Source organism: Diadema antillarum, unplaced genomic scaffold, assembly GCF_040938485.1.
Source record: "Diadema antillarum isolate AM-2024a unplaced genomic scaffold, OU_Dant_1.0 seq00000288_RagTag, whole genome shotgun sequence".
NCBI classification, from domain to species: domain Eukaryota; kingdom Metazoa; phylum Echinodermata; class Echinoidea; order Diadematoida; family Diadematidae; genus Diadema; species Diadema antillarum.
In genome coordinates, this window is record NW_027271315.1 from 117,159 (window position 1) to 143,462 (window position 26,304).

General features: G+C 37.9%; 1 protein-coding gene across 1 annotated transcript in view; it reads left to right on the forward strand.

The window, feature by feature from the left end:
- Positions 1-877: 877 nt before the first annotated feature.
- LOC139730041 (partner of bursicon-like) overlaps positions 878-26,304 on the forward strand; it is a 48,445-nt gene continuing 23,018 nt past the window's right edge. The window contains exon 1 of the mRNA XM_071640954.1: positions 878-1,009. Coding sequence (XP_071497055.1) covers positions 1,004-1,009 — 6 coding nt within the window. The 5' untranslated portion in view covers positions 878-1,003. The remainder of the gene's footprint in view (positions 1,010-26,304) is intronic.

The following is a 26,304-nucleotide window of genomic DNA, read 5'->3' on the forward strand; positions in this document are numbered from 1 at the left end:
ATTTATATACTGTTCTGTACTACTAGTATTTCCGTATTCATTGAATCAACATTTCATTGAATCAACATTATGATAATTTCCCCTCTGATAACATAATTTTTCCGAGAAGATTCAATTTTCTATCAAGCCAAAACCTTACAAGCTTAATCATATCTTCAAGTGACGTAAAGACAGCCATACACATTACACCCTCTCATCGAAAAAAAAGTGGCATTGCTTCACTGTAAATCGTATTCTTCATATATGTGTAAAGTTAGATTTGTTGGTATTTTTCGTCATCACTTCGGCTTTCTGTGGAAAGCCGCCGCCTCCTTCGGTGGTAAAATGTACGTCCTTTCCTCTTCGATACATTTGAAGCTCTGCTTGTTCTGGAAATTTAATAATCTTATGATTTCATCATTTTTTTTTTATGAACCGGAAAGCACGTATACGTACACACACACACACACACACACACACACACACACACACACACACACACACACACACACACACACACACACACACACACACACACACCCTCCTTGTACACATACATTGTACATACATAGACACACACAGGCACACACGTGAACGTAATATCACACAAGCATATCCAGCGGTAGAAACCTCAGCAGCCAATTGCCATGAGCTTTACATAGGCGCTATGTCGTTCTCATCTCAGAATTAGCCAATCCTAAAGGTCGTTGCTCTCGTCGCAGCGAGAGCTCTGCTTTTCTAGCGATCGGTTAGTTGCATTTGTTTCTCCTGTCTAAAGAGGGGAGCGTAAATCGACCGTCATCCGACGCCGCAACCTACGGCTACGAACGAGGGTGGGATTTCGAACACCGGGTGGTTCATTCTCGACAGGTTGTATCGAGGGGAAAAAAAGGCGCAGGGGGTAAAGTCACCTTCCTAATTGAATGTTACACCAAAGTAAAAATCGTGAGGAGCAGTGATACTGACTAAAGTGAGTTGACGTTGTTCTTCTTCCATTGAGGCGACGTGACTGAGGGAAGCAAGAATGGCTGTGAGTATTTCATTCTGGGGAGAAAAAAACAAAAACCAATAATGGAAATCATGCTTTATTAATTGGCTGCTGTAATAATTTTTCATTTTGCTCTATCGATTCATGTACTAGTATATTGTGTAACAGCGCTTTTATAAGCCCATCAGCGTTTTTGAGCGAAATGTTATTGATGTGGGGATGTTGTTATCCTTGGGAGAAAATATGACTGGAAAAGTGCGTGTGGTCGCGGATGAGATGCCACTCAGATTAGCCGCTGGCATTATGCATAATGACGTGAATGACAAACCAGTTCCTGAGAAATAATTGGGGGACAAAAATGTTTTTCTCATCAGCGAGTAGACGAAACATTATGCTGCTTTTCGTTCAAATCCTTTGCCTGAATAATCTACTATCAGGAAAGAAGGAGGAGATTTAGGGAAATGCAGCTCGTCTCAAGATATCAATCGCAAGAATCGAGAAATATTGTCATAATTTCACAAAGAACTGCTCGAAATTCCTCTCCTTTCCGAATTAAGTAAGAACATAGTAGATCGTCAACGGGAATGACAGAAGGCATACAAATCAGTTATCGGAAATGACATACCACTGGCATTGGATTGTGGCATTGTCAGGTGCATGAAACGAATATGCTTTTCCACGTAGTCTTTGTTCTTGAAAAGATAACTATATAATCGGCATTAGGCAGTTTATTATGACACGAGTGATGTGGCTCTTATTAATGCCTAATGCTCATGAATATTCAGAGCATCAGAGATCGTGGCTCCGCCCAAAGTTTTTTTTTTTTTTTTTTTTGTAGACGATCTTTTGTGTGTGTTTACGGTGTGTATGCTTGTGTGTGTGTCTGTCTGTGTATCTGTCTGTGTGTGTGATGATTTTTTTCTTTCCTTCTTCTTTCCTATCTGTGTGCATCAGACACTTATAGCGCACAGACACTTGTCTTTGTTTTTGTTGTTCTTTTTCAAAAGCTCTTGCTTGCTGTTTTTATGGTAATTGTGTGTCATTTGTTTGTGAAGTGGGGGGGGGGGGGATTGTGGCAAGAACAATGATTGCTTGTAATGTTTTTATCCTTCCATAATTGTTCCTGATGTTGTTTTTCTGCCTTTGCACATTGGTTTTCTATTTTGTTTTCTTAATTCTTTTTTTGTCACTTTGATGTCCTCTATATACCTTATTCATTTTTCCTCTCCCTAATTCACAACTTCCTCCATCACCTCCCCTTCCCCCCTTCTCTTTCTCTTACCTTATTCTTTCACAATTAACTTTTCGGAACACGCGGCAATATAAGATAATGCAGGCCAAGCTCCTCGTGGTTAGAAATACCATCCATATTCGGCCACTCAAACTTCCGCCATGACATAATAGCCAGATAGACTCCATAAAGTTTTTGCTTGCACTCATTCCGCCGAAAACGCCGATCTCCTTCCTGACAATTCGAGATCAAAACATGAAGTTGCATTCAAATCAATTATTCTTTCAAGAATCACTAATTTGAATAAATACGGATTACATGTTACTTTGTAAAATCAGAACTCCAACTGGCTATTATAGGGTGGAAGCTCGGTAGTCTAGTGGGTATCAGGAAGTCGTTGGTTCGAGTCTAGCCCGAGAATGTATGCCCCTGAATATTTATCATGGCCTCGACTAAGACGATGAATGATCTGCGTTTGTTTACGTCAATGAAAGGCAATTCGTCAATCAGTTGTAACGTAGTTGCGTTACTTATACTGTCCAGAGAGAAATATTGAGAAATTTTTTATGAGTGTAATACTTCATCGGTTAACTTGTTTTTCTCAATTGTTTATCAATTTATTGGTTTATAAATATATTTATGTATCTAGCTGTGTATGTCTCTATTCATTCATATCATATTCATCCATATATTTGTCTATTATATACATATTAACAATACAATAATTTTCCAGATTCCTTGATTTCTTTGAGCATGGCATAAATTGTGGCTGCAATATCATTTTTATGACATTTATATGGCTCCTTTGCAGGCCTTATCAGTAATATTACGTCACAAACCTAAAGAGAATTTGAAACATAAGTTTATGTAATGTGATAAGCTATACATTTACACAAAGTCAAGTTTGTATGTATACATCAGATTGGTCGACACTAACATGTTTCCAGATAACTTCTTTAATGTGGCAAACATTTGAATACTCAGCACAACACTAAACCACTAATTTTCCTGAAAAAAAAAAGAAGAAGATGTAAAAAAAAACCCTCCCCAACAATCTATAAATGACTTCTTTGGAATAAATAGGCTCTTTTAAAGAAATTTGTTATCCGTTTGTCTTCTAACACCCACACTTCATAAGGGGTCATCAGATTTCAGGACGGTGGCACTGACAATGCTTCAACAGAGATTACCAGACGAAAATATTGTGACAAGCAATGAATTGCCCGACAATTAGAAAATCAGTTCTTTTCACAGGGTGTTTTTTTAAAGGTTGTTGTGTGTGCAATTATGAAGCAACAACGGTGTGATTACAGAATGAAGTATGCCAGCGTGGTAAGGCAAAATTGTTACCTTGTTTGTCGATGATTTTTTTGTTCTGTTCTGTGTTGTTGTTTTGTTGGCGTTGTTGTTTTGATGATTCAAATGCCTACTAACTTTAAAGGAGGATGCGGTTGTCACGAATTAAAAAACGAAACAAAACAGCACAGACCGTGCAGAAATGAAGTGGCAGCGCGAATTGCGGAAGGAGAAGACCGTAAAAGAGGGTGCTTCCCCATCACCCCACTCCCCCAACATCCTTCTCTTCTTATTCTTCATACATGTTTCTCGAGTTCTCTCTGCATTCATCAATGTGTGGGTGTGTGTGTGTTCTCTGTGTGGTCGGAGGTCGCCGTTATCATGCCCGTCATTATGAACATGTTTCCAGTTCAGTGCACTCCCTTTATAACGAGCACGGTTATACCGAAATTCCGGTTACAACGAAGTAAAAATTCAGGCCGCAAAATTATTCGCTCTTTGCTCTTTATTGTTTATTTGTTCGGTTAACAACGAAATTTCAGTACAGTATAACGACAGAAGACTGCCGGTCACGATGACTTTGTTATAGCGGGAGTCCACTGTACTACATATCAATCTATATGAATCTCCAGACAGCAGGGTTTCCATCAGTTCATTCTGTCTACGCTCTGACAGGTTGGTTTTGGCGGATTCACTGGCGTGTTCAGGAATGAGGGTTGCTTATTGATTACAGAGAATGTTTGCATCTATGACGGGCAATCATTGCCCCATGTGAGCAGAAAAAAAAATGGTTGTGTTTTCCAGATTTTTCTTGGAAGTGAGTTTGAAAGTAATGTCGTTGGAAGACTTTGGTCATTACACACAAACTATGCCGTTCTCTGAGCAGACTACCTCTTGTTTGCTGATTCAGACATGAATGGAGCCCGCTCAAGCTCACAGTACTCACAAGAGTCTCATTATTTTACCGAGGAACGACTTGATGATCTCACCGACTTTCATTATTTTGCGAGTTCAACGCTCGAGGGCGCTATTGGCATTTCAGTATGCTGTTCAGAAAGTAAGACAGTACATGTTCCTATTAAGCGGAGAGGCAACAATTCTGGCAGTTGCGGAAGCAGAACTGGAAACGGGGGGGGGGGGGGATGGGGCTGCAGATCCAAACCACACATTTTGCCCCCTCCCCCCCCCCCCCAGAAAAAAACCCACAAAAAAATAACAACAAACAAAAAACAAATAAAAAACAAAACAAAAAAATAACAGAGAAACAAAATTAACGGAAAAAACAAGAACTCTCCGCTCCCCCTGTAGAGTGATGCTATGGTCCATTTCAAAGGCAGCAAACTCTTCAACCTGTACATTTACATAATCATCCACATTCATATGCATACATGTATAGATATTTTATATACAACTATGCATGTATATATATACAGGGACCCTGATATATATATACATATCACATAAAAGCATAGGTGTATAAGTGGTGCTTGTAATTATGTGAAATTATGCACCAAACTACCTCACATGCAGAGCATTTTCATGGAATCTCAACTTGGATCTTATGAGAATACTCGTGGTATAGAACTGTGTGTATGATTTAAATTGAAACTTTCATCAATTTCAACTTGTTGTCTGTTGCTATGAAGAGCCAGTTTTGGTCATGCATGCATACATGATTCACTTTTCTTTTTCATATAATTTTATATTTCGATTTAATGGTGTGACCGTAGCTTAAGGCTATGATCATCGAAGTTAGAGAGAGAGAGAGAGAGAGGGGGGGGGGTAGAGAAAGAAAGAAACTTGCTTATATTACCCTGAAATCTTGTTAAATATTGGACACCTGTCTCCTAGAATTAAACAATTTTAAGATGAACTACAGTGAGTGTAAAATTTCAAGAAGTCAAACATATCTTGAGAAATATATTCCGACTTGGTATGTAGACGTAGCCTAGTTTTCTCAAAGAGCTCAAGAGTTTTGGCACACTCAAGTTCTGAATATTACATTGCATCTTTACATTGACAGAACAAAATGCCCGTTATTTTTTATATCGTCTTGATTTATTATTCGTGTTTGCCTCACTATTCCAACGAGCGAATGAAATGAGCGAGCTCTGTTTAACTCGTTTGTACAGTAATCATACGCGGGGGATTCTATTCTTTCTCCCTTTTTTGACAGGTAGGTAATTTTGTGCTCTGCTCATTTACGGGCATTGTCTTCGGACGACAAATTTGCCTTGCCCTCGACACGATTGTTACGTGTCACGCATCCCAACAATGACGACAAAAAGAGATAACATAAGTATGCTATTAGAATTTGGCATTGAAGAACGACATTATGAGGGCCCATTGACTAATTGACCAACTCTGATAAGTCTCACATAATTGTACTATTATTCTTCTTTTCAGATCTTCATTGTGCTATTTTTCAACCTTGTAGTTGCAGCGAAGGACGTATCCATGATATACCCGATCTCAGAAAGGAGGTCGCGTTGAATCCCAATTTTGATTTTTCGACTTTGTTTCTTTTCTTTTCGTTCGTCTTTAGTATGGGCAGTCGTGGGTGTGTGTTATATGGGCCGCTTGCAAAGGTGCGTGTGTGTGTGTGTGTGTGTGTGTGTGTATGTGCGTTATCTGTCTCTCTGTTTCTGTGTATGATCGTGTAGAGTATTTGAAGAGTTTGTTAGAAAAAACCGATAAGTCCATTTTTCAAGATTTTGAAGTACGGTCTCTGTCATAAAGTACAAAATAATACCTCTTAAGTGATATATTGGTCACTACATATAAAGGTATATTTTTGAAGTTATGGTCAAAAGAAGCAAAAATTTTCTTATTATTCTGTTAATTTTTCTTGACCTTTAATCGCAAATATCTCCATTTGGCAAATATGGACTTATCGGTTTTTTGCGAACAAACTCTTCATTTGAGTACAAAGAATAAAAACATAAAAACTGCCTTATTGTAAATATGGATGGTATCTTGACACGTTTACCGGTTTCTTCCAGTTATAAGTTTCAATGGAATTCCAGCGGAAATTCAATTCAATTATATTCAATTGAAAATCTCATTTGAATTGAATTGAAATCAGCAGAAATTGAATAACAGAAACATTTCTGATAAATGAGAACAGCGCTCTTACCATAAATGAAATAGAGAAAATACATACATTGAATTCAATCATACAATGAGTGCAAAATCTATTTTGCTCTTAAGATCTGTATAGATTTTAAGGTTCATTGAGGACGCAAGGTTTCGAATCTTGAAGGTCATAAATTATTTTTTCTGTTAGTATTTTTCGCCTGATATTATACCTTCTCTCGCCTATAGCACACTAAATGTTAACGCTCCTTGGACTCCTCAGTATCATTTTCATACATGCCTATTCTTAATAAAAAAGTATGTATATATATATAAATATATATACATATATATATATATATATATATATATATATATATGTAGTTTTATATATATATATATATATATATATATATATATATATATATATATATATATATATATATATATATATATTATGTGTGTGTGCTTCACGGTTATTCTTTTCTTTTTTTTGGGGGGGGGCTCTAGTTTGTTAATATGTCTTTAGAGGGACACAGACCTTGCAACTCTTCTTGCATACACTAAATTTTATATTCATGCTACATTTAACCATATACCAAGGAAGGGATAATCTTGAGTGTGCCAGGGTGTGTGTGTGTGTGTGTGTGTGTGGGTGCGTGTATGTATGTGTGGGCTCGCGCGCACGCGTGCGTGTGTTTGTGTGTGTCAAAGAGATTACACCTGTATCTAGTTTTGTTCCACTTTGCTTCTGATGGTTCCATGACATTTGCTCCTGTGACAATTGCTCCCATGAAAATTTATCTGCACACTGAGCAACAAACACAAACATAACGGTGATCCTAACCCTGATCCTAATCCTCACATGAAACTAAACCTTAAACCCTATCACAACCGTGATCCTAAACCTAAGTCCTTGGAGAAAGTAAGACCGGATCAACAGGAGCAAATGTCGTGTCGCCACTTCTGATATGTCGGTGTTTTTCACTCAATCGCCGTACAATATCTTTTTTCTTTCATCAACGTTATCAAGAAAGGGGTTAGGTCGTGACATTTTGGTTGCCGTCTGGGTATTTAAAACATCTATATCATTCTCTTTCCCCGAAAGTCGACTTAATATCCGAGCTCCGAGTGAAACTTACCTCGCAGTGACAGTCAATTTACTTTAATAGAACGTGTTTTGCCATGATTACAGCCGTGAGTTTACATTGTAAATGTCATCGATTCTTTTCGCTCAATCTGGTAAATTTGTTTTATGACTATCATCATATTTGCTCACCGGAAATTTGAAGTTTCCCTAATGATGACAATAACTATGACATATCTGGGCTACAGGTACATCCTCATGATTGACAAAATAAGTGAACCACTTGTACAGCGGTGTGCGCGCTCCCTCTCGGGTGCAAATACCACGGAAAGAAAACACCTGATGTGTTCTCAATAAAGCGCTTTAGAGCGGAGCGCGAAGTAAATGAGAGGGGAGGAATGGGGGCGTATATCCGGATCTTCCATCATGTAACTGATCGAACACGCAGACACTTATGCCAGCCAGCCTTCTAGATTTTGACGATTGATTTCAGGTAAAGTGAATACTACCTTGTGCGAATAAACACAGGTAAAGGCGACTGATCGCAAAGAACAACTCGGGTGCAAGATACAGGTCTGAATAAGGCATATATAGGGCCTAATTATAATACACACACGCAAGTTATCAAGAAAAACTAAATTGCCATATAGCAGAATTAGATAAAAATCATAATTTGACAATTTTGGGTTTGTATGAGTAGATCTGCTTGCATCACTTGTAAGTATTCCTTGTGATGTACACACAAACAAGAAATGTCTACACACGCATACTCGCATAAACTATAACAGTTATTTTCGCACCCAGTGCCAACTTTGGTACATTATACTTCACTTCTTTTTGTTTCCTAAGAAGCAACGATCAAACATGTTATTAATTCATCTTCAGAAGAAACAAGAAATTAATATCGTTTTAGGGAAAAAATCTTGGGGAAAACTCATCCAAAGTTTCGGCAGAGTCACGTGACGTTAGACTGTGCGTTGGGGTGTCTGTACTACTTGCGGCATATAGCGAAATTTCAGATCGTCATATCTTCGTCCACGTACTTGTACCTTTCATGAATATTGCTCGATACCTCTTTATTGGCACTATACTGTCAAACTGCCGAAGACTAACGCTCACGATTGAAGGCGAGAAGACATAGAGTGTATTTTGTTCTGTTTTGCTAACAAGTTGATCATAATTTATTACGATTTTTCCGAAAACCCAATGTAAATGAAACGTACTCGTAACATTGGTCAGGATGACATTTTTCAGCTGAATAACATTTGACGCGCGTGTGCGTGCACGTTAGTGCGGTACGTAATAGAGTACATAAAGCAAAGAGATTTTTCTCCTCTCCACCAAGGAAATAACCAAGAAATCACAACGGAAAAGATATGAGACGAATTTGAAGGAAAATTTGACGAAAATGATCGCTAAAAGACGAAATTGCTTTTGCTGTTATGTGTGCAGCGAGTATGACAGACGAATTAGTATGGTAAAAAGACGAAAATGTGTGACAAACGACCAAATTGAATAGATTTTATTTGAAAATGATCGACAAAAGACGAATTTGAAAGTAGGTTTGGCATATTCCAGATTTCTCGGGACGAAATTTATCTACAAAATTATCTATCAAATTGAATGGAAAAGGTTTGAAAATGAACGGGAAAACCTATACTATCACTCATGACTTGACATTATGCCTACCAAAAATGGTATAGAACTGACGTTTAGCTATGAAAATAATATTATGATCGATCATTTTGCACTAGCTTGCAAAATCGCAAAAATGGCGCCTAGATGGCATAATCAATTTAATTCAAATCAAATTTTATCTCCAATATCACATTTTTGTTGTTGATACAAACTCAGGGAAGCAAATAACGCATACTGTATTACAAAAATATAATTTTGTAAACATATATTATATGAAGCTTTTTTTTTTTAACATAATCGCATTATTGGAAAAGAGTTGCAGGCGTAAAATTATTGTATTATAGGATCTCAAGAGAGGCCCACGTAAGTTATATCGGCTATAGACATTGTGGCCTTGTGACAAGAACTTGGAAAATTTCATGTGGATTATGCATAGAACTTTTGAGCGATATCCTAACAAACGTGTCCAGAAAAAAAAGAGTAATAAAAAGCAAAAGGAAAAAGGAGAAAAGATTCGAACAATAGATAATATGACTTATCTGATAGCGTATCACCTAACAGTGCCTAATGAGAATTTCTGAGTACGACACAGTCACGTGGTCTGATCATTTCGTAAGACGCCATGCTATCTGAACTACCAGCATTCAAGCTTAGTATACATGTATTCTTTCAGATTCTTCTCTCCTAGTGTCACCGACCCTGTATGCGAGAGAGCTCTATCATCTTCTTCTCTCTTTTTGTTTTTGTTTTTTAAACTTTTATTCACAAAAATCTCTTATTTGAATAACATGAGGGAATTCTCTTTGAAGATTCGAAGGTTGGCTTATTATGTCCTGTGCATGACATTGCACGAGGACTACCACTTTTATTCTATGCTCATTTCCGCAGCTTTTCACATATTGCTCGCTTGGTATCACTCATTGATGCAACATCGATCGAAGATGTGCGTTACGTGCCATACTACCCACCCCTTCCCCCTTCCTGGGGAAATAAAAGAGAGAAGAAGAACAACAACAAGAAAAGAAGATCAATCCTCCTAGAATTGCCAATACCTTCTGGGATGTCATGGACTCTTGTCTCAAAATACAATTTCGCCCTAGCCTCGATCGTCCAACCAAGATGCATCCCTCTATCCCTTTGCATTTTCCTTTTGAAGATCGACAAAATGTGGCAGGAGCTTAAAGATCCAAAGCCTCGCGCTACCGATGTTCTTTAGATCCACAGTTGACGAGAAACCTATAGTGTGACGTAAACAAGGTGGTTCTCCTTCGGGTCACTGTTCACTGAAAGCCTCCTTGTTTGCATTTTTCCGTGTAAGTTGGTTTGAACGGGGACGCGAGGACGTCAGGGGAGGCATGTTGGAGTAGTTGCCAGAAATGTTTCTTCTTTATAAAAAAAGCGGATAGAAACGCGATTGAAAGCAAGAGCTAAGTTTAATGGAATCGACCTAAAATCGTGTAGAATTAATTCCTGAAAAGTAGACTTTGAACGGAGGCCACGCTTCCGTTAAAGGTGCGGTGTTTACATCCCACCGCGTACTTACCTGGTTGCTGTCAGTTAATCCCAATTCATGGTCGAGAACGGTGTAACGAAACACGTGCCCACATTTTCGATTGTCTACGTAAGCAAATACAAAATGGCGCCAACCAGAACGGGGTCAAAATGCTCTCAATGAAGGGCGATGCATAGTTTTACTCTCTTTTTTTTTCAAAATGGCCAGCACGAATTTGATTCCTAGACAAGACAAAACCGCCAAATCTCTCTGTAAACGCGATCAGCATTGAGACGAAAATAGATCTGTGAACACGAAACCTGATAACCGTCTGCCATCCACAGAAACAGAAGATAAAACAGTTTTAAAAAAGACATTAAGTGCAATATTTCAATGGTTGAGGAGAAATACTATGAATTACTTGTGGTTGTTCTATGATATACGCAGTTAGCTGTTTAGGTGGCATGCAGATTCTGATGGTGATAATGTTCCATGACATTTGCTCTTACGACGACATTGCTCCCATGAAATGATTATCTGCACGCTGAACCAAACATACATTTCTACCCACAAACATAACCTTAACCCTAATTCTAATCCTTACATCAAATTAAACCTAAAACTCTATAACAACCCTAAACCTAACCCTAAGTTAGGATCAGCCCTAAGAAAATAATACTGTAGCAATTGTCTCAGGAGCGAATGTCGTGTCACCTGCTAATAATAATGATGATAAGTTATTACTTCTACTGCGACTACCACTGCTGCTACTACTACTACTACTACTACTGATGATGATGATGATGATGATGATGATGATGATGATTAATGATGATTACAATGCTGCCTCCATTCCTTCCACTCTGCATTTTCTACAAGCCTTTGCTTTGAATAATCTGAATGATAGTTCAGGAGCAAGAAATTCATTAATGCTAATGACAAGGGCAGGTTAATGTGTTCTTTTTCTTGCTCTTGTTCTTTTCCTTTTCCTTGTTCTTTTTTTCCATAAATTCGTGATGTTTGGCTAGTGAGAGTAATGGACGCAGTGACGACTTTCACCTTTCCCCCGTCCCCATGTTCTAGTGCCGTCATTTTGCAAACCTTTTGTTGACATCTCCGTCACTCCACTCTCTCCTCACTTCTCATCCACCGCCGACACTTTGCCCCGTTATTTTTGTAGATAGGGGTGAACGTTTCTCGCTCTTTTAGCTCTCCTTAAATAATGACGCCGTGCGCGGGACTATCCGGTAACTCCCGCGGGACGGTCCGTGCGCGAACGCGCCAATTTGTTTGACATCACTGATTAGCTGGCGGAGGAGAATGTGTCGTGGGAGGGTCTCCGCAAATTACATCGACCCACCGAGGTAGTCTTTGGGCGAGGCAGCAGCATTTACTAAGAACCAATCATCAATAACGTCCCATATTTTTTGCACTAAATCATATATATAAAAGTGACAATCACATTTCCAAGCACAGTTCAGAAGATGAGAGAAAGAAAAGGTCAAAAAAGAAAGATATATGTATAGAGTGGAAGAAAGAAAAGATTAAGAAAAATAGAAATCACTTAACCTATCAAGGAAGTCAAGGTTGAGAGCGATGACGCCAAGGCAGCCGAAGACGGATACACATGACTGGTAATATCTTTTCATCAGTCATATTTCTTTTGCAAAATCAACTGAAAAACAAGCAAGCAATCAGACAAACAAACAAACAGACAAACCAACTGAACATCTCCAGTGATTCAGACTTCACTTCCAGTTCGGTCTTGGTTTTACGCATACGCATTTTTATGCATACTACAACATGCTGTCCCTGTAAAATCCGACAATGTGTGTGTAGGCCTACACCTAATTGTTTGAATAGTATACCCGCCAAATTTACAATAACAAAACAAATTCAAGACATCGAAAGTTGATTCACGGCCCTGAATATAAATTTAGCCTGGTTTTATTTCCATTGCATTTTATTTTCCATTTCTAACTGTTGTTTGTTTGTTTGTTTTTCTCCGAAGCGTACTTAAGAATTATGACCATAGGATCACAGGAAACAAAGTAGTACACTGTAAGCAAGTGATATGCAAACTTAGATCTCAAGTAGCAATATGACACCAACTTTAGCAGACCTTTTTGCTTTTTAGGCAGAAGAAAAAACCAATATAAAATCAAAGTCACCTTAATCTTTTCAGCCGTCATCAGCTGGCAATTCAACAATCCTTTTGTTTTCCTATTTTCCAAAATGGGGAGTGTAAAAATGTTGGGTCATCATATCACGATTCCAGCACTGTCAAATAAAATGTTTACCATTTTTAAAGTTTAGTATATATATTTTTTTCAGACTAAGAATGCTCAACTCCGCGAATTAATCATCGGGAAAACTGCGACTAATTTAAGCAGTAGAACCTATACCTAACCTTATTTCATCTCCACGACTGGTTGTGTTTTATGAGATCATAATATGCTGAGCTTTTCTTCTGTTCCTTTCTGCTAAAATTAGATACTTTTTTATTTTCAGGTTTGAGCATGTTCTGCATTGTGCGCAAAGGACACCCCTTTCATGTATCAAATGGGATTTGTTGCTGACATTATTCGTAAAACGAAGAAGAGGCTGTTAGAGTTAAGGCACAGAAGGATCTACATTGCATCAAGGAAGGAGGGCTATACCACATTAACGGTTGCTGTAAAGGGCAGGCACATGCTCAAGCCCTACATTTTAGTGGAAATATTCAGTGGCTGCCACTCATTCGTTGGAAAGAAATTAACACACACACACACACACACACACGCACACACACACACACACACACACACGCACAAACGCACAAACGCATACACGGAGCAGAAAAGAAATGCAGAGTCGAGAGTGCGCCACGACCAAGACCACGTGAATTCTCCAAACCCCATCACTCCTAATAGGTAAATAACCCTTTCGGGACCACTTCTTACTGATGACACTGGCATAATTATCACACAAAGTAGAGACCAGTATTGGCTCCGACAGTGTTCAAGATGAGGAGATGCTGCTAGTTATTTTCATCTTATGGCCAGAATATCATGTCCTCAACTCCCACGTATATTACCACGATTTTCAAGGAACTCTCTCATACATCGTTCACCACACCCCTATCTGTCTATAGGCCAGCTAGACCTCAAATTGACTTTTTATGTTTTGACGCACTGGATTATATGATCTGGCATCTACTAATAAACTTTGATAAAAGGCCGCCGAAAAAAAGCCTCAAACTGATAATGGCTAAGGTCATTTCCCTATAAGTGGGGCTGAGCAGAGGGGAGGGGGTGGTAGTGTTGACCACAGGGGGTAATTGAGAGAATCGACATTAACTGCCCGCTTATGCTGAACGTCAACAGGATGGGCGAATTGTCCCATGTCACATTACTCATGTCGCTGTAAAATTCGGTTTGCAGATAGACATTAGATGATACTGCATGCTAATGAGACAATATTATAAAGACATAAGCGTTATTTGAGGGCAAAACTGCATGACGCAACACGCGAAAGATCATCAGCCCCTGAAATGGGTCCATTCTTTTCTATACACCCTATGTTACTTGAAAGATGTGAGATGTAAAACCCTAAGTTCCTTAATGTTGTTTCCGTCACCTTTGACCAGAATTTGATAAATCCTCGGCTTTTCAGAGCGTCTGATTTTACTGCCTCTCTCTCTCTTTCTCTCGACCTCTCTGTACATAAAATATGTGTACATAAAATATGTATACATACACCATTACGATAACAACAGCAGAAAGAAACTGTTACAGACAATGGACAACTTGTTCTCGCCCAGTTCCTGGAAATGTGACATGTGACAATAATATTTTGGCAACGCATAAAGCAAGTCTAGAATTGGCGCCTCCACTGACAGTATGTCATGTGGTCTTCTAGGAATGAAGAGTTTAATGGCAAAATGGGTTGAGCGCCATTTTCAAATATTTTAAACTAAGTTCATTATTAGATACAGTGAACAGCCGGTGATGCGTCACTTATTACATCGCAAGGAAAATTCTTGAAGTTAAAATTAAAGATATTTCGTATTTTCCTATTATTTTTGTTTGATTTTAACTAGCTTTAATCGCAAGGATCTCAAATTAGCACGAATGGAAATGACTTGTTTGGGGACTAAATTCTTCATAAAGTTCATTGAGCTGATACGCTACCGTTAATTGATTAGCTCGGATGAAATGAAAAATGCGTTTATGTGGATTATGACGTTCATGTTTGCTTAAAATTTCTTCTTTGCTGTGATTTTCTATACTTTTGTTGTTTTAGAAGTAGGGTTTTTTTTTGACTTTGCTTTGAAGAAAGCAGAATCAGTAATGAGTACACTTCAATTCAGTTCAGTTCAGTTTAGTTCAGTTTGATTTTATTTCTGCATTTTTTCACGTAAATCATACATGAAAATAACAATAAGTGTATCTGGCAACAAAATAAAACAAAATACATTCATAGGACAATAATCTTTAAAGGGATTTTATGGTTTAATTTCATGTTTCTAACCTTTTTTTTAGGTGAGATAATGTACATGTACATTACATGTACATGTAGTACATGTATCAAGGTACTGTCACTAGCAGCATGAATCTTGATAATTACACTGGCCACCAATAGAATTTATATACATATATCAAAAATCAAACCTCCGTTTTTTAAAATGAATGGGGAGCTTATTCCTTTTCTTAGCCAAATGGTATTCTATTTCTTTTTGTTTTTGAACAAATGATTTAAATGCATTTATATTTGGAATAGTGTTTCTAAATTTACAAATAAATGTAAAATATTTTACCACCAGGATTAGATACGTTACGAATTTGTCAGATAATACACCAAACAACTTATGAAATTAGTAAAATTAAATTTAGAATCATGCTTTGCACTAATATACCTCGTAAAAGTTCCCAAATTGGAGTGACCTTCTCACATTCACAAAATAAATTAATTATTGTCTCTTCAGATTTGTCACAAAAAGAACAATTTGGAGAATCTTTTCTTTTAATCTTATACAAAAATTCATCTAGGGCTATTGTTTTATAAAAAATCTTAAAACAAAACGAACGTAGTTTAGTATCAATAGTGCATGTAAAATTTGTAACTTGTACTTTTTGCCAATCCAGATTGACCGGTACTAAAACCTTGTTATCCCAATATTCATAACGCTTGTTGGGAACTTGTGTGGAGTTCAGCAAATTGTATGCAAGACTGGGTATTTTCTTTGAACACTTCAACTTAACAATGAGAGCTTCATGTACATCAACATCTTGCATATTGGGTTTTTCCAGCCCGTCATTTGGAATATTCTTTATTAAAAAATCATACTTTCTTCTGTGTGACTGAGGGATATCAAAATCAAGGACTAATTCTTCAAATAATTTACGGCCAGGAAAGGGAGGATTTAGCAAGTCAGAGATTACAGATACATTGTTTATATTCCACAACTCATAATAAAAAATACTTCTTAGATTTTGAATGTATCAATCGATTAAACCATAATGACTGACATGCACTAATTTCTGAGAATTTGCATTGCAATTACTCTACAGTTGCATACTCCCTGTACACGTACCAAGTACGCAAGGAATCTGCTGTGTATTACCTAAAGAATTTAAGATTGATTTTTCAGGTGCGTATGATTTCCAAAGAATATTAGGGTCCATATGATATTTTTTCAAGGCTGATAATTCAATCGATTTCCAAACAGATTCAAAGCTATCATCAAGTAAACATTTCACCCATGTCATTTTTTGAGCAAGAGCAAAAGCGTAAGGGTCGGTAATCTTGAGACCACATTGAGCATAATCATTGTTCATAAATGTCCTTTTGACCCTATCTTGGCCACCACTCCAAATAAACCTAAAAACAGCTTATTTAACTCATTGAAATTTTTTTTGTGGTATCTTGATACTTAAAACAGAAAAGAGATATAATAACTGTGGGAGAGCAAGAGACGTTATTACACAAATTTTACCAATTAAAGAGAGGGATCTCATTCTCCAGCAGTTGATAGTCTGGGAAATGCTTTTTGATTTTTCCTTATAATTTAAATCAAATATCAAGCCCAAATTGAGTGAAAAATTGATTCCCAGACTTTTAAATGTAGAATTTTTCCAAGTAATACCCTGATTCATAAAAGGAAATCTTTGGCAACCTCTGTTAGCTCCAATCCAAATTGCTTCTGTTTTAGTTAAGCTAATCTTATATCCGGAATATTTACCAAATATGTTCAAAATATCAAATAAATGTTTGAAGGAATTTATTGACCCATCTATAAAACAAACTGAATCATCCGCAAATAAAGACATTTTAAGCTCTTGATCTTTAATAACTATCCCCTTCACCTGTTTGTTCTGCCTAATTGACAGGGCCATAACCTCAATAACCAATAAAAACAAGTAAGGTGAAATCGGACACCGCTGAAAGATGCCTCTTTGGATAGAGATACGCTCAGTTAACCCGTTCCGTACTGAATTCTGAAATTCCCATAGACTTAATACACAGGCCACCAGATACCAATACTTCTACCTTTTAAAAATCCAGATTGATCGGGTGGACAAGACCATATATAACACATTTTATACGGTTAGCTAAATACTTTACCAAGATCTTGTAATCCACAGTTAATAATGCAATAGGACCTTAGTTCTTAATCAACAAATGGTCTTTGTCTTTTTTTTTAATGAAGTGTAATAACACCATTTCTCTGTGATATCGACATTGTACCATTTTGTACGGAAAGTTAAAAGAATTCATTAACAAATCACAAATATCTGGCCAAAAAAAACTAAATAAAATTCAATGGGTAGTCCAGCAAATTCATGGGTCTTGTTTAGTTTATGTTATCTCATCTTACCTCATCTAATCTATTCATGACGTTAAAGGGTTGAATCACACACAATCACACACGACTGTACACACACAAAACGAAACTTCTCCGCGGCCTTTCCTGATGAAAGCACCGTCTGACCTAAGTGAGGGCGCCGTGACACGAATCTCTCACCACCTCCCGCGCCTCGCGATTCGACGTATAATTTGAAAGTCAGTGAAGTCACGGTTCAGCGCGCGGCGAACCCGCGACCTACCGTGACGTCACGTCAGCAGTGTCAGTGACTGTGAACGGGGTCCGGGGGAAATAAATTGCTTCGACAGAGTTCCTTCCACTAGTTCCAGCGATTCTGCTAAAGTAATAACTCCCAGACTGTACTTCCCCAACCTTGAGGTATTGTGAGGTTATGCATGTCTCGGTTATAAGCGTGATTTGAATTGTACAACTCCCTCATTTACTACACAATAGAGGAGGTTGTTGACAGAGAGAAAGGGGGAGGGGGAGTACAAATGTGTCCGGTAACCCCCTAGTTACGTTTAGCGCAGAATGCTTAAATAATGAGTCCTTGATTTAAAGGGTGTGTACAGTTCTGGTTGAGGTGAGGATTTAGCTTTAACGTTTTGCGAGATATTCAGAAACCACTCTATGACATGTCAAGAGCATGCAATTCTAAGGGGGTATCAAAAGTTCATTTGATGAAAATTGGTTTTGAAATGGCGGAGATATCCAGAAACAAGGTGAAACAAAGAGATCCTAATAAAAGGCGTGGTCTGTCGCCTTTTATTATTATCACTTTTTTGGATATCTCACCCATTTAAAAACCAATTTTCATCAAATAAACGTTGAATCCTTCTTACAATTACACGCATTTCCATATTTCATAAGAGGTTTCTCATTATCTCACTTGGGAATGTTCAAAACTTGAATCCCCACCTCAACCAGTACTGTACAGTCTCTTTAAACTATGTCTTCCAAAAATAAAATATGATAACAATAACATGCCGTCTCAAGCACTTACACGTATCCATCCAACGAAATTCATCAAAATTAGATTAGTGTATACAGCTAAAACGTCGAATCGGCATTCGACACTTTAAATCCAAACTTGTTACCGCCATGAGTGCTGCTTAGTTATTAGTAAACAAACAAGCAAATACACACAACCTGTTTTCATGCTCCTTCCATCTATGTAGGAAGGGCCCTTTATCTATTTATTTATTTATTTATTTATTTATTTACTTATTTATTTATTTATCTATTTATTTATTTAAGTAGCGAGCAGGTCCTTGGACCTTAGTAATCAGATAGAAATACGATCGAGGTAAAGACGCGAAATGACAATTGTCCTTGCACAACACGTACTTTGTCCAGTCACTTCAGGAGTTAATGGCGTCTCAGCGGTTGCCACCAAACGATTGGACTACCAAACGACATGCTCTGTGCGTCGCCCGGGGCAACATGGATGTAGCTTCTTAAAAACTCACTTTAAGAGAGAAAAAAGAAAAGTAGAAGCACGTCTCTATTTTGTCCCAATTATTTTCCTTTTTCCTTCTTTTTTTTTTGCAAGCTCAGTAACTGCCACTTCCAACAGTGTCAAGTGAGGCTTATAGCCACAGATTCAACGTTTGAAGCTGCAGGGAAGCTCATGAAAGCATGGGTGTTATGTAACCTAATGACACCTGAAGTAGAGCGGGAATTAGAATCAGATTTCTCAATACGCCGACACGTCGTGTATAATATGTGAATTCCAGGTTGCGAGCATCACACCATCAAAAAAAAAAAAAGACGATGTTAGTCCTGTGACGATACTCCGTACTTATCATTCGCTTTGTACGAGTTAATAAGGACACACCCTTTCCCCTCACGAACAACCAATCAGATGGGTTGGACTCCTTTTCATTTTGAATCATGCATTTGAATATTGCCATAACAAAGGTTGACCACATATGATTAGGTAATCATGATCGATTTCAGAATTTCGAAATTACAAAAATATTAACTTAAGGACTGAAGCGGAGGTCTACTCAGGTAACTGCATGCGATCAAATAGACAGCTCCTCCACGATTCTCTGGGTCTCAGATAGCATGTATTTGTGCATATCTTCAAAATAACACTCCAACTGCCTCTTCGAATCTTCTGTATGTTATGTATACAATCCTAAACTAAACTATGAATTTCGAATCAGTCGAAAATAAAATACCATCTTTTTAAAAAGGAGTTACGTATATGTTGCCTGAATTGTGTGTCCTACCTATATAAAGACACTGGTTGATTGGATAAGTGTCAAAAAGACTGTAAAGCATTTTGACAATGAAACATCGAAGTATTAATCATAACAACATTATAAATGCTATGTCACAAAATACATTATTAATGTAAGAAAAGATGAATGACATATATTATCTGATATTTTCAAAATATATATATATATTCTATTTCTATGTACATTTCTGTTTTCCTTGACTTTCAAAATGGTCGTTGATAATCCCCCATCTGGATGTGAATGAGATTCTTTTGAAATGCTAATGTATTATTAACCGTCACTGATCAGAGTCTGTAAGATGAGAAAGTCAACTGGTGAATGTCTCATGATAGAAAGCAAAAGTCTTAGTCGTAATAAAAAAAGTACATCTTATATGGAAATGCAAATACCAGTTGTAAGATCACACATTTTGCTTCATTTATTCCACTTCTTCACATTTCAACCCAGATTTTGTTTGGCGTGTGCTTGGCGTAATGCTCTGTTGATTTTACCCTATCATTACTGTTACCCTATACCAGATCCCACACATTGGATTTTCTCACCCACTTTATGCTTACAGTTGACATTTCTTGCGACCTGAATATATACATGTAGCTGCTGAAAATGCAAATTATACATCCTGCCCTCTGGATCTGGAAACAAACAAACAAAAACCTATATTTTCATCTTTTTTATGATGTTCTAGGCGTTACAACCGTGATCAGGGATTAGCAGTTGCTGTGCCGCGATGCAACATCGCCGACGCATATAGCAGAGTGCATTGAATGACGTGAAAAGCATGCTCCAGCTCGCGCACACATGAATGTATAGATCTTTTACAGTTTGAGGATTTCTTTTTCACACTAATTGCGTAAAGCAAGAACTGTTACGAGTTAAAGATAATTGCAACTCTGCGAGGATTACTCGTATGTACATCGTCGTTGGCAGGTAGAACATTCGAGTGGCATTGCGTGTAACAGATTTTTCAAGAGTTGTGCTCCCGTTTGTACCCAACTTGCCTAAATTCCTGAATACCGGTGAAGCATGAGCTGATCAACTTTAAACAAAAACAAGGACTGAATGTTGTAAGGTTCGTCCCGTTGTAAATTGTGCAGTGAATGTGTTCAATATAATCATTTTCTCGATTTATTTTCAAGCCTGGATAGTGAACATCGTCCACATTCCCGCAAAAGAGCAACATCGAGCATGAGGCTGCTGTTTCGAAATAGACCGACATAAGCTGGTTATTTCAAGCGTAGGTGGATACGCAGGTATCTCATCACAAACGATCCTCTTCACAGAATCAATCGCAAGGCGCGGTGCTAGAAGGTTTGCCAGGCGGATTACAATGTTCTTGAAGAAGCGAACAGCGGAAACCAGCAAGGTGGAAGGAAGGTCAAGGAACTATGTCAGCATCCTCTCCGGGCAAGCAAAATGGGGTCGAGATACCGAAGGAAGGATCGAAAGCGATTTATCCAAATAATGTGTGTTTCTTCATGTGAATAATAAAGAAAAGAAAATAAAATACAACAAGCATGAGTTGGCGGTATTTTAGGTATTACACATTCACTAAGAGGAAAAGACAATAAAAGCAAATCATGTGAACGAAGTACATTTCGTTCACAAAATTTGCTTTTGTTGTACCCCTTGGTATGGTAAACCACCAAAAAAAAAACCTTGTGTTAGCCCTATCTATCGTGCATCGCGTCTATTTCGACTCCGCACCGCCTATTTTTCATTCGCTGCTTCTGTCTTTGTGTGTGTGTGTGTGTGTGTGTGTGTGTGTGTGTATGTTTGTGTTACACGTTTTCATTTCACTTCTTTCTTTCTTTCTTTCTTTTCGGCAAACATGACACAAAATGAATCAGAAAATATAACATAGGCATGTATTCGATTTTATATGGTAGATAATGGTTAACAAATACAAAATTATACCTGCATACCGGCAAAAATACAAATTTATGTCTGGACAAAAAAAAGAAAGAAAGAATTGAGAGGTCCACTAAAAAGCATGCTTGTAAATTGTGAATCACTCAAAGGATTCTTGTGAACATATTTGTTTACAAAGACAGGATAGAGCAAGACAGGAGAAACACAACGACATTACATGACTTGACAGAAGGGTAAACCAATGAAAGTTATAAAGCACAAAATAATAATGGAAAGAAAGGAAAGAAAAAAAAAGGAAATAAAATGAAAAGCCAACACGCTGAACATCGGGATCGGAAGAGGGAATTGCTTCAGAGCTCGAGCAGCTGAGCAAAGTTTGTACAAGTAAGATAATGTAAACAATACACAATGATGAATTCAATGATTGATGATGAACCCTTAGGTTGTAGAGACCAGCTAAGTAATGAAGAGTATATATCTTAGTATGAATTAAACAAAAAAGTTCCAACTTACGCTTAAACGAATTCAAAGATAAAGAAATATTTTATATCACAGCTTTAAAAATTCCAGAATCTAGGGCCAGTGTATATAAATGTATTTTGAGCCAATAAATTTCTCAGAAGGGGTAAATGAAACTCACTATAGATCGCCTGGTGGGATAATTATGAAAAGATTGATCTCCTGCAAACATTGAATTAAAAATGCTGGGAAGTGCATTTGTGTTATAATTAAACATAAACTGACCCAGCTGAAAAAAAAACCAAATCTTTGATTTTCAAAATTTTATATTATTTAACAAATAATGGATCTGCATGGGAACGTGGTGAAACGCCACAAATAATACAAAGTGCCTTTTTTGTAATAACAACAAGGAAAAGTAGAATTTACGCGTTGCGTAATATATGTCGACGCCGGAAGTAGCATTTTGTAGCAAAATGTAAAATACAGGTCAAAAATCAAGGTCAAAGGTCAAAGAAATCAAAGGTCAAAATTCTGTGTAGAAGTTTTGAAGCCCTCACCTGCTGCCATCACATAAAGCAAACGGAATCGAAATCGGTTAAGAAATGGCGAAGGAGTAGCATTTTGTAGCCATTGTACAATAAAGGTCAAAAATCAAGGTCAAAGGTCAAAGAAGTCAAAGGTCAAAATTCTGTGTACAAGTTTTGAAGCCCTCACCTAGTGCCATCACATAAAGCAAACGGAATGGAAATCGGGTTAGAAATGTCGAAGGAGTGGCATTTTGTAGCAAAATGTACAATACAGGTCAAAAATCAAGGTCAAAGGTCAAAGAAGTCAAAGGTCAAAATTCTGTGAAGAAGTTTTGAAGCCCTTACCTATTGCCATCACATAAAGCAAACAGAATCGAAATCGGGTTAGAAATGGTGAAGGAGTAGCATTTTGTAGCCAATGTACAATATAGGTCAAAAATCAAGGTCAAAGATCAAAGAAGTCAAAGGTCAAAATTCTGTGTACAAGTTTTGAAGCCCTTACCTAGTGCCATCACATAAAGCAAACGGAATCGAATTCGGGTTAGAAATGGCGAAGGAGTAGCATTTTGTAGCAAAATGTACAATACAGGTCAAAAAATCAAGGTCAAAGGTCAAAGAAGTCAAAGGTCAAAATTCTGTGTAGAAGTTTTGAAGCCCTCAACAAGTGCCATCACATAAAGCAAACGGAATCGAAATCGGGTTAGAAATGGCGAAGGAGTAGCATTTTGTAGCAAAATGTACAATATAGGTCAAAGGTTAAGATCAAAGGTCACGACTGAAATTCTGTGTAGCAGTTTCAAAGCTCCCACATAGTGCTATCATATAAAGCAAACAGAATCAAAATTGGCTCATAAATGACAGAGAAGTAGCAAATTGAAGATTTTGATCACACACGGACGCACACACGGACATACGGACACACGGACACACGGACGGACACACGGACGGACACACACACGGACACACACACGTACGGAGCCCGTTTCATAGTCCCCTGCTCGAACTCGTTCGGCGGGGACAATAATTGTGACCGTGCACCTCAAAACGAACATAAAGTCGCACACACTGATTTTGCGTGAGGACTGAAAATAAGTGAAATGGGTCAACCTAGCCGAACTTGACTTTTTCATATTTTCTGAAAGAGCGGGTCTTCTTTTATATTATGCTAAAATTTGGTTTCATAAAACGGGCAGGAAAGTGTGTTTTTTAGCAGTTTATCTCGAACTTTTTTGGTAGAATAGTGTGATTAGGTGTGTCTTTAGAATCCCTTTTTCATTTCTGAAAAACCTTGTCCACACTCTTCACTTTCAACTCTAATAACTCTTGAAAGGATAGTGCTACTGCTTTGAAAGTTGGCATTAATTATGGACAGAATGTGTTAATGAGACATGTTTAATTTCAGTTTAATCTGATAATCTCTTCATTGTTGTTACTCTGGTGGTTTACTTCCTGTTTTTTGTCCCATTCATCGCACAGCCAGCACGATTTGGTTAAGATTAAGCGCTTGAATAGACACTGTATTTCAGAGCCTCTTTTCTCAGTTCACACTTTTCCTCAGTTTGTGCTTTCTTTCCAATATTTAGATAGGTTAGGAGAATCCATTTGATTTGAGTTATACATCATTTTAAAGCTTAAAGTCTGCTCTTTCAGAATATGGTCTTAACTGAAAATTCATCTCTGGCGACTTTTTGTTTGTTTTGAGGTGCAGGGTCACAATTTATCTATTAAAGTTTGATGGGCACTACCCCATGCTAAAATTCCATAATTAAGATAAGGTAATATTAATGAAAAATACAACGTCAACCTTTGATACTATTTTGTGGTTTTTGTTGTCTTGAGCAACTAATCTTGACTCTCAGAAGAATCTGAGGCTCCTGCACCGATGATGTTATACGCTGCTGGATATTCTCTTTCATGTCATTTTCACTGAATGACTGTCTACTGTGGGACGCGCAGTACTAAGCACTACAGTAGTAAGGCTGCGTTTAGAATAATCTACGCACAGAGAAACACGATTTTTAAAACAAGGTTTTGAAATACGGTTTTGAAACATGGTTTGACAGAGTAGGGTTTATAAGAATTTATACCTCGCGTGTTTCTGGCTCGCTCGGACTGTGCCATTGTGCATCTCATTATGTACAGCTTGTCCGTTAGCAATTAGATTGCTCAAACAGGGCGCGCGCAACTATGACGTCATATAAACCGTGTTTTAAATCACGCTTGCATTTTCCAAACCGTATTTGTAATCACGATTACCGTTTACTGCAAAATCTAAATCACAAAACACGGTTTCAAAACCATGTTTCTCCCAACAAAAGTTCGCTCTACACGAGTGTCCCCACATGAGTAAATGTAAACGTGGTGGCGCCATGTTGAGAGTGCTCGGCTCGTGTGTGACGTCATCTACCTCCGTCAAAGGTCTGCATTGTAGAGAATGTTGATTTCGATGGCCGCGGCCTTGCCAATAAGAAGCCTTGCACGAAATACAAAGTGTGACGCAAGTGACGCGAATCTTTCAGGCATGACGCCATCAAATCTCGAGACTGGTAGACTGGTGGTAGAGGCCATCCCCTCGCTACTTTGTTACGGGTCAGCTGATAGATTTTTGCTTTTCTTTGCATGTTTAGTTTTTTCTTTACTTGTCTACAAACACATATAAACGCACACACGTATACACACACACAAACACACACACACACCCGCACACTTATACACGTAATACATTTTGGTGCGGCTATCTGCCGTGCGGTGCGTGAAACTTGGCATAGCATTAAAGTACTGATGAACCGTTAGTCATCTTTTTGTATACACGTTATCTTTATTATGATGTAAACATGCATACAAACATACATACGCAATCGTTTGGAAAGTGATGAGGGTATGTTGATACGTCACGTAAATAAACACGTGATTGATGTGTGTTTGTACACTCATGTGAAGATTTGTTCGTGTGGGCGGTTAGTTGTGCCACGATTGGTTGAGAGCCTCGGCCAATCATGTTCATGTATTTGATACCTGCATGCCTTGTGTGTTACTAGAATCTGCCTTGCGTTAAGGACACTCTCAGCAACATGTCTTTCGCATTGGCAGCAGTGTGACTTCAATGCCAAAAGAAACAAAAACAAAGTGACGAAAAAAATAACCCTGCAAGGAAGCAAGGAAAACTCATACAAAGTTTTCCGCTGTAATCTGTTCAGCTTTAGGAATTCATCTCGTTGTCTACAAGCTGCCCGGAGGCGATTTAATCAACAGCGTGCGATACTCAAGTTGGCAATCAAAGTTCTTTTTTTTTTATTTAAGCTATTTTCTCTCTTTTTTCTTTGGGGGGGGGGGGGGGGAGGATGGAATCATTTCGTAAAGAAGAAACGTACTGTCTGAATGCCAGACAACATTCACGTCGACGTCTACACAAAACAGGCATTTAGCTGTTTTTTGAAATAGTGAATTACGCCCCTGATGTCGTGACATGCGGCAATCGCGTTTGTAAATGTCACAACTTTCTCACGATCAGTTTGCAGCCGTTATCCCCTTTAATGAAATAACTGAGTGAAATGACACGTTAAT